Source organism: Heterodontus francisci, chromosome 4 (genome assembly GCF_036365525.1).
Source record: "Heterodontus francisci isolate sHetFra1 chromosome 4, sHetFra1.hap1, whole genome shotgun sequence".
Taxonomy (NCBI): Eukaryota; Metazoa; Chordata; class Chondrichthyes; order Heterodontiformes; family Heterodontidae; genus Heterodontus; species Heterodontus francisci.
The window spans coordinates 12,046,054-12,055,100 of record NC_090374.1 but is presented as its reverse complement, the minus strand read 5'-3'; the positions used below and the strand labels follow the sequence as shown (position 1 = coordinate 12,055,100).

General features: G+C 45.0%; 1 protein-coding gene across 2 annotated transcripts in view; it reads right to left on the bottom strand.

Annotated features, from left to right (window-relative positions):
- Positions 1-4,891: 4,891 nt before the first annotated feature.
- The window catches only part of c4h5orf34 (chromosome 4 C5orf34 homolog), a 70,065-nt gene continuing 65,909 nt past the window's right edge, over positions 4,892-9,047 (bottom strand). For both annotated transcript variants that reach the window (XM_068029141.1, XM_068029142.1), the window contains exon 13: positions 4,892-7,303. In XM_068029141.1, coding sequence (XP_067885242.1) covers positions 7,107-7,303 — 197 coding nt within the window. In that variant the 3' untranslated portion in view covers positions 4,892-7,106. The remainder of the gene's footprint in view (positions 7,304-9,047) is intronic.

The window sequence follows — 9,047 nt, the reverse complement described above, 5'->3', positions numbered from 1 at the left end:
TAACTCCTAGATCAAATCCTGCCTTGATGTCATATTACCTTTAGAATTCAGCTCTTTTGTCCATGTTTGGACCAAGGCTGTAATGAAGTCTCGAGCCAAGCATTCCTGTCGGACCCCAAACTGAACATCGGTGAGTCATTAGTGCCAATAAGGCAGTAGCTATTCAGCAATATCAACGACACCTTCCATTACCTTGCTCATGATTGAGAAGAGATTGATGCGGCAGTAATTGGCCAGATTGGATTTGGCCTGCTTTTTGGGGACAGGACATACCTGGGCAATTTTTCACTTTGTCAAGTAGATGTCAGTGCTGTAACTGTACCGCAAAAGCTTGGCGAAAGGCACTGATAGTTCTGGAGCACAAGTCTTCTTCAGCACTGGAGCTCGGATGTAGTTGAGACCTTTGCTGTATCCAGTGTGGTCAGCTGTTTCTTGATAGTAGCAGATGAACTGAGGCAGAGGCAAAGTCAGGCGATGTTGCGGAGGTGAAAGCTGGTGGTCATCGTACTAGTGTGGATGATTAGAAGTTCAAAGAGCAAAGAACAGTACAGCACAGGAACAGGCCATTCGGCCCTCCAAGCCTGCGCCGATCTTGATGCCTGCCTAAACTAAAACCTTCTGCACTTCCGGGGACCGTATCCCTCTATTCCCATCCTATTCATGTATTTGTCAAGATGCATCTTAAACGTCGCTATTGTACCTGCTTCCACCACCTCCCCCGGCAGCAAGTTCCAGGCACTCACCACCCTCTGGGTAAAGAGCTTGTCTCGCACATCCCCTCTAAACTTTGCCCCTCTCACCTTAAACCTATGCCCCCTCGTAACTGACTCTTCCACCCTAAGAAAAAGCTTCTGACTATCTACTCTGTCCATGCCGCTCATAACTTTGTAAACCCCCATCATATTGCCCCTCCACCTCCGTCGTTCCAGTGAAAACAATCCGAGTTTATCCAACCTCTCCTCATAGCTAATGCCCTCCAGACCAGGCAACATTATGGTCATAAAAACAAGAAATGCTGGAACCACTCAGCAGGTCTGGCAGCATCTGTGGAAAGAGAAGCAGAGTTAACGTTAACTCTGCTTCTCTTTCCACAGATGCTGCCAGAACTGCTGAGTGGTTCCAGCATTTCTTGTTTTTATTTCAGATTTCCAGCATCCGCAGTATTTTGCTTTTAACATTATGGTAAACCTCTTCTGTACCCTCTCCAAAGCCTCCACATCCTTCTGGTAGTGTGGTGACCAGAATTGCACGCCATATTCGAAGTGTGGCCTAACTAAAGTTCTGTACAGCTGCTGCATGACTTGCCAATTTTTATACTCTATGCCCCGACCGATGAAGGCAAGCATGCCGTATGCCTTCTTGACTACCTTATCTACATGCGTTGCCACTTTCAGTGACCTGTGGACCTGTACGCCCAGATCTCTCTGCCTGTCAATACTCCTAAAGGTTCTGCCATTTACTGTATACTTCCCACCTGCATTAGACCTTCCAAAATGCATTACCTCACATTTGTCCGGATTAAACTCCATCTGCCATTTCTCCACCCAAGTCTCCAACCGATCTATATCCTGCTGTATCCTCTGACAGTCCGCAACTCCACCAACCTTTGTGTCGTCCACAAACTTACTAATCAGACCAGCTACATTTTCCTCCAAATCATTTATATATACTACAAAGAGCAAAGGTCCCAGCAGTGATCCCTGCGGAACACCACTAGTCATATCCCTCCATTCAGAAATGCACCCTTCCACTGCTACCCTCTGTCTTCTATGACAGAGCCAGTTCTGTATCCATCTTGCCAGCTCACCTCTGATCCCGTGTGACTTCACCTTTTCTACCAGTCTGCCATGAGGGACCTTTTCAAAGGCTTTACTGAAGTCCATATAGATAACATCCACTGCCCTTCCTTTATCACTCATCTTTGTCACTTCCTCAAAAAACTCAATCAAATTAGTGAGACATGACCTCCCCTTAACAAAACCATGCTGCCTCTCGCTAATAAGTTTGTTTGTTTCCAAATGGGAGTAAATCCTGTCCCGAAGAATCCTCTCTAATAATTTCCCTACCACTGACGTAAGGCTCACCGGCCTGTAATTTCTTGGATTATCCTTGTTACCCTTCTTAAACAAAGGAACAACATTGGCTATTCTCCAGTCCTCTGGGACTTCACCTGTAGCCAATGAGGATGCAAAGATTGCTGTCAAGGCCCCAGCAATTTCTTCCCTTGCCTCCCTCAGTATTCTGGGCTGGATCCCATCAGGCCCTGGGGACTTATCTACCTTAATGCTTTGCAAGACTCCCAACACCTCCTCCTTTTCGATAATGAGATGACTGAAACTATCTACACTCCCTTCCCTAGGCTCATCATCCACCAAGTCCTTCTCTTTGGTGAATACTGATGCAAAGTACTCATTTAGTACCTCGCCCATTTCCTCTGGCTCCACATAGATTCCCTTCTCTGTCCTTGAGTGGGCCAACCCTTTCCCTAGTTACCCTCTTGCTCTTTATATACGTATAAAAAGCCTTGGGATTTTCCTTAATCCTGTTTGCCAATGACTTTTCATGACCCCTTTTAGCCCTCCTGACTCCTTGCTTAAGTTCCTTCCTACTGTCTTTATATTCAAGGGATTAGTCTGTTCCTAGCCTTCCAGCCCTTACGAATGCTTCCTTTTTCTTTTTGACTAGGCTCACAATATCCCGCGTTATCCAAGGTTCCCGAAACTTGCCAAACTTATCCTTCTTCCTCACAAGAACATGCTGGTCCTGGATTCTAATCAGCTGACGTTTGAAAGACTCCCACATGTCAGATGTTGGTTTACCCTCAAACAGCCGCCCCCAATCTAAATTCTTCAGTTCCTGCCTAATATTGTTATAATTAGCCTTCCCCCAATTTAGCACCTTCACCCGAGGACTACTCTTATCCTTATCCACAAGTACCTTAAAACTTATGGAATTATGGTCACTGTTCGCGAAATGCTCCCCTACTGAAACTTCGACCACCTGGCCGGGCTCATTCCCCAATACCAGGTCCAGTATGGCCCCATCCCTAGTTGGACTATCTACATATTGTTTCAAGAAGCCCTCCTGGATGCTCCTTACAAATTCTGCCCCATCCAAGCCCCTAGCACTAAGTGAGTCCCAGTTAATACAGGGGAAGTTAAAATCACCCACCACGACAACCCTGTTACCTTTACATCTTTCCAAAATCTGTCTACATATCTGCTCCTCTACCTCCCGCTGGCTGTTGGGAGGCCTGTAGTAAACCCCCAACACCGTGACTGCACCTATTCCTGAGCTCCACCCATATTGCCTCGCTGCACGACCCCTCCATGGTGTCCTCCCGCAGTACAGCTGTGATATTCTCCTTAACAAGTAATGCAACTCCCCCACCCCTTTTACATCCCCTTCGATCCTGTCTGAAGCTTCTAAATCCTGGAACATTTAGCTGCCAATCCTGTCCTTCCCTCAACCAAGTCTCTGTAATCGCAACAACATCATAGTTCCAAGTACTAATCCAAGCTCGAAGTTCATCTGCCTTACCTGTTAAACTTCTTGCATTGAAACAAATGCACTTTAGACCACCAGTCCCGCTGTGCTCCGCAACATCTCCCTGCCTGCTCGTCCTCTTAGTCTTACTGGCCTTATTTACTAGTTCCCCCTCATTTATTTCACTTGCTGTCCTATTGCTCTGGTTCCCACCCCCCTGCCACACTAGTTTAAACCCTCCCGAGTGACGCTAGCAAACCTCGCAGCCAGGATATTTGTGCCCTTCCAGTTTAGATGCAACCCGTCCTTCTTGTACAGGTCCCATCTGTCCCTGAAGAGATCCCATGGTCCAGATATCTGAAACCCTCCCTTCTACACCAGCTGTTCAGCCACGTGTTTAGCTGCAATATCTTCCTATTTCTAGCCTCACTGGCACGTGGCACAGGGAGTAATCCCAAGATTACAACCCTGGCGGTCCTGTCTTTTAAACTTTCTACCCAACTCCCTAAACTCCCCCTGCAGGACCTCATCACTCTTCCTGCCTATATCGTTGGTACCGATGTGTACCACAACCTCTGGCTGTTCACCCTCCCCCTTCAGAATGCCCCCTGTCCGTTCAGAGATGACACTGAGCTTGTGAACTGGTTGGTTCAGTCTCAGACAGTTGGTGGGTGGCAGAATGGAGTTGGCAGCTTGGGAATGGAGTTTGTGGCAAGAACTGAAGACAATGGCTTCAGTCTTCCCAATATTTAGATGAAGGAAATTCCTGCTCATTCAGTACTGCCTGTCAGACAAGCAGTCTGACAATTTAGAGACAGTGCAGTTTTTGCTACATTAAAGATGCTAAATAAATGCAAATTAAGTTTCTCCTGAATTCCCTGTTACATTTATTAGTGACTATCTTGTAGTTTATGGCCTCTAGTATTTGTCTCTCCCAAATGTGAAATCATCTTTTTCTATCTACTGCACCATAAACTGCAAAAATAATTGCGATCATAAAACCAAAGTAAGTAAGTGGATTTACCCCGTCAGTCTTTAGAATGTGGAACTGACTGCCAGCTGGGAGTGGTCGAGACAAAAAGCATTGATACATTTCAGAAGAAGCCAGATAAGTACGAGGGTGAAAAGAATAAAAGGATATGTTGAAAGGGGGGAGATGAAGTAGATGTAGAGTATAAACACCAGCACGGACCAATTGTGACAAATGGCCTGTTTCTGTACATTCTATGTAGCAGTAATCCTGGCCAACTTCATGACAAGGAATGTCCTTCAGAAACCAAACAACATTCCCTCTCCCCAGTGAGCAAAGCTTTTCCCCAATTCTGAAACGGAATTCTGCATCTTACTAATTCATAAAAGGAATTTAAAAATAAATGATTTGTACATTTTATTAACTAATAGCACAGCACAAAGTTACAAAAAAAAAACCTGCAAAAATCTCATTAGATGATTAATCAAGTGAATGCTTAAGATGATGAGTGTGATTAAAAAAAGACAAGTGCCACTACAGTCTGAACCCCACAAATTCTCAGATAGAATGATTGAAAAAATGACTTGCATTTATAGTGTCCTATTCCACTTCACAAAACTCTCCACATACAATGAGTTATTTTGAAGTGCAGCACCCCTTCTTACAGTGGCCTCCAGTGAAACGGGCATTTCCTCAAATCTTTCCCTCTGAACATTTGGAAAGCTTTACCATCAAACAGCTAGACTAAGCTGCTGGACTCTGAGGGAATCAAGGGAAACTGGGATCAGGTGGGAAAGTGGATTTGAGGTCAAAGATCAACCATGATCTTATTGAATGGCACAGCTGACTCGAGCAGCTGGATTGCCTGCTCCTGTTCCTATTTCTTATGTTGCCGACAACCCGCTTCAGACAGAATGCAAAAGGCAGCCTCCCCCTCAACCAGCTGGCATTTACTTCAGACAGCTTCCTTCTCATCGCTTTGAAACAACTGGTGAGACATTTGAGCTTTAGAATGATCTGCCAGCTTAGCTTGTAATCGATGCTTCACTACACGTGCTCCATGGCACCAACTGCAAGTATTGTGAGAAACAAGAACACCCATTTCAAGGCTGCTGTACAAAAGCACATTCCCAAATATTGTTCTTGGTTTCTCTGTTTTGCATTGATAACTCATTTATAGCAATTTGGTCTGAAATTGTACTTCATTTGGGTATTATTAGTGCAGCCTCTAAATCTGTAGACTGATTCATATAGAATGGTACAGTATACACATTTACTGCTCAATATACCATGTGTGTTGTTCACTATTCGTCCAATGAGATGTTGAACAGCAGCCCCGTCTGTCCGTTCAGCTGGACCTCAAAGTCCTCGGACCAACATTCCTCCCTTAGCCAACACCACTAAAAAAGATAGATTATCTAGTCGTTCATCACATTGCAGTTTGTGGGATCTTGTTGTGCATAGAACAGCTGTTGGCGTTTAACTGCATAGAAGTAACTGCCCTTCTAAAGTAAATTGCCTGGAAGTTCCTTTATATGTTTCTCGGGAGCGTGACAAGAAGCAGCCTTGTTTGATTTCATACAGCAAGTGCAATTTGCTGATTCCAGCTGGGTGCCTGTACTCAAGGGGATTGTGGCTCAGGCACAGGGCTGGAACTTTGTAGGTCTGATTCTGGGACTCCTCCCTAGCCCCCACCACCAACAGGAATTCTGCAAAGTTTTATTCTGAGCCCTAGTTTAATGCATCTCTAAATACTTGGTTGTCTGTGGACGTTGGAAATATCAGGAGCCGTGTATTATCCCCCAATAATCTCAGAAGCACTATTATATACTGAATAACACAGGCGGCTGTAGGTCATTAGAATCTATCTAGCGTCTTTCACAACCTCAAGATGTCCCACAGTGCCTTACAGTCAATGATGCATTTTTGAAGTGTAGTCACTGCTGTAATGCACACAACACAATATCCAGTTAGTGCACAGCAAGATCCCACAAACAACAATGTAATAATGACTCAGTAATCTATTTTTATTGATGTCAGTTGAAATGTTGGCCAGGACACCAGGGAGAACTTCCCTGCTCTTTTTTGAAATAGTGGCCATCAGATCTTTTACATCCATCTGAGGGGGCAGTTGGGGGCCTCAGTTTAACCTCTCATCCACAAAAAGGCACCTCCAACAATGCAGTGCTCCCTAAGTACCCCACTGGGAGTTTAAGGCTGGATTACACGCTCAGGAGTCTGGAGTGGAACTTAAACCCACAATCTTCTGACTGAAGGGGTGAGAGTGCTGCCCACTTAGCCACAGAACCACGGATGAAAGATCCCATCAAAAACACTAACCGCTAACTCACCTGCTGATGGAGCTCCTGAATTGAAGGTGGAGTGCGTCACTGCTTGGAACCCTATAGTTATTCTGCATCTTTAAGTGCACAATAAAATAAGTGAGCTGCAATAACATGGCAGTCAGTAGGAGCTCATTGTCAATGCCAAATTCACAGTCCTAAAACGCATGATAGTGAAAAACACTCAAAACGGCGCATCAGCAACAGGCCTCAGAGTCTGAGGGACACGTCCTTTTTGAACCAATGGGATATTTCCGACTGCACCCCTTAGCTCTCCCTTGACTCCTAAATGTTTTGCCTCTCTTATTTCATTTACCCCCCCTGTTGTTTGCCTCCAGCAGCAGCTCGATGTCTTGGATCGTTCGGCCTGTCTGCCTCAGCGCTGTCTCTACACTCTGGTCCCCCGCTCCGTGATAGAGGTCAGGGGTCTCCGCGGGTTGGTGAAGGTCAGGATTGGCGTGCGAAGGGAGGCCGCGCTTCAGACAGTTGGAGTTCTCCAGGAGACCTGCAGGCACTTGCATTAAAGAAAACTCAACGAGGGGGAGAGCATGTTGATTAATTTATTAGAAAAAGAGCATTTATGATCCTGGGTTTTGTAAAAAGGGAGGCAGACTATACAAGCAGCGTAATGCTAAACCCTTACCAATTATTAGGGTTGCCAACCATCCAGGATTGTCCTGGAGTCTCCAGGAATTGAAGATTCATCTCCAGGACACTTCTGTGAGCAACAGGAGAAAGATCATCAGGGACATTCAAAAAAAGTGTTCCCTTTTAATTTTCTTTGCATACTTCAGTTTATTAGTTTTTAAAAAAAATGATGGGGGATGTGTGGGGAAAATGGTGGTTTGCCTGAAACTCATGCAGCATTCAATCGAGTAACAAAGAGTCTGTTTGCTTCCCAGTTGACCATGGGAAGGCAGGGCACTGCAAGAATGGCCATTTCAGCAACCAGTGGGGATGGGCATTTGGAGACAAGAGGTCATGTGATGGAATCTCCAGGAATACATCCAAGCAGAGTTGGCAACCTTACTAATTGGTCACCAGCTGTATTTTTGTGCTCAGGTTTGGGCTCTTTACCTCAGGAAGGATCTCAAGGCCATGGAGGGTGCAACAGTGATTCAGGAAGAGGATATCAGGAATGAGAGGCTTTAGTTATGATGAAAGACTAAACCAGACATTAAGATAAAAGCATTCAAAAATGCTGTTTGAGTTTTTTTTTTTAAAAACTATTTACTTACAGTTTTTTCCTGTTAACTTCAATGTTCCACCCCCTTCAGAAATGAACAAAGGGGAAAGGCCAGTGCACAGGCCCCTCTACAGAGATCCTCACTGCTCTCACTCATCCTACCAGAAAATGGGATCACACATTGTGCACGTGGAATCCACTCCTCGACTAAAGGGCTGTCACTGCCACCTGCTCTATGATGTGCACTGCATTGCTCGCTTGGACCTCCCCTGTAAACACAGTCACATGAATTAAACCGTTCACCAGTGGGCAAGTTATACAATCTACCATCAACTAAAAATGGCAACGCAAGAAACAGAGGTAGACCATTCAGCCCCTCTAGCCTGTTCTCCCATTCAATTAGATCATGGCTGATCTGTATCTACCTGCCTTGGTTCTGTAACCCTTAATACCTTGTCTAACAAAAATCTAGCAATCTCAGTTCTGAAGTTTTGAATTGACCCACAACCTCAACAGCTTTCGGTGGGGGGGGGGGGGGGGGGGGGGATTCCACCTCTCTGATCAGCCAAAATTCCTTAATGCCTTAATTCTCCATACCGAAGAAAATACAAGCTTAGCCTATACAACTTGACTTTGTAATTTAACATTTTCCCAGGTATCATTCTGGTGAAGCTGCATTGCACCCTCTATAAGGCCAATATATCCTTCCTGAGGATCATGGAAGCAGTCCATTCATGGATCGATGGTACACCAACAGACAGTGACCTACAAACAAACATCTCCGTTCTGTACCAGGGTAGAGGTTTTTCTCAAGCTCAGTATTACACATATAAACTTTTGAAGAAGTTTATATGTGTCCATCTGATTGGTTTGTGACTGTTAGATCTCCTATTGGTTGATGATAGTCATATAGGATTTATCCCTAACCATGTGACGATTATGTCATTATCAGAGATCAATCCAGATTGTGCATATAGCTTCCCTTCAAGCCCTGCTCCCCCTCCTCCTTTACAGCCTCAGCCTGTACTTCTTCCAAACCCCACATTTTCTCCAAGGTTGAGCT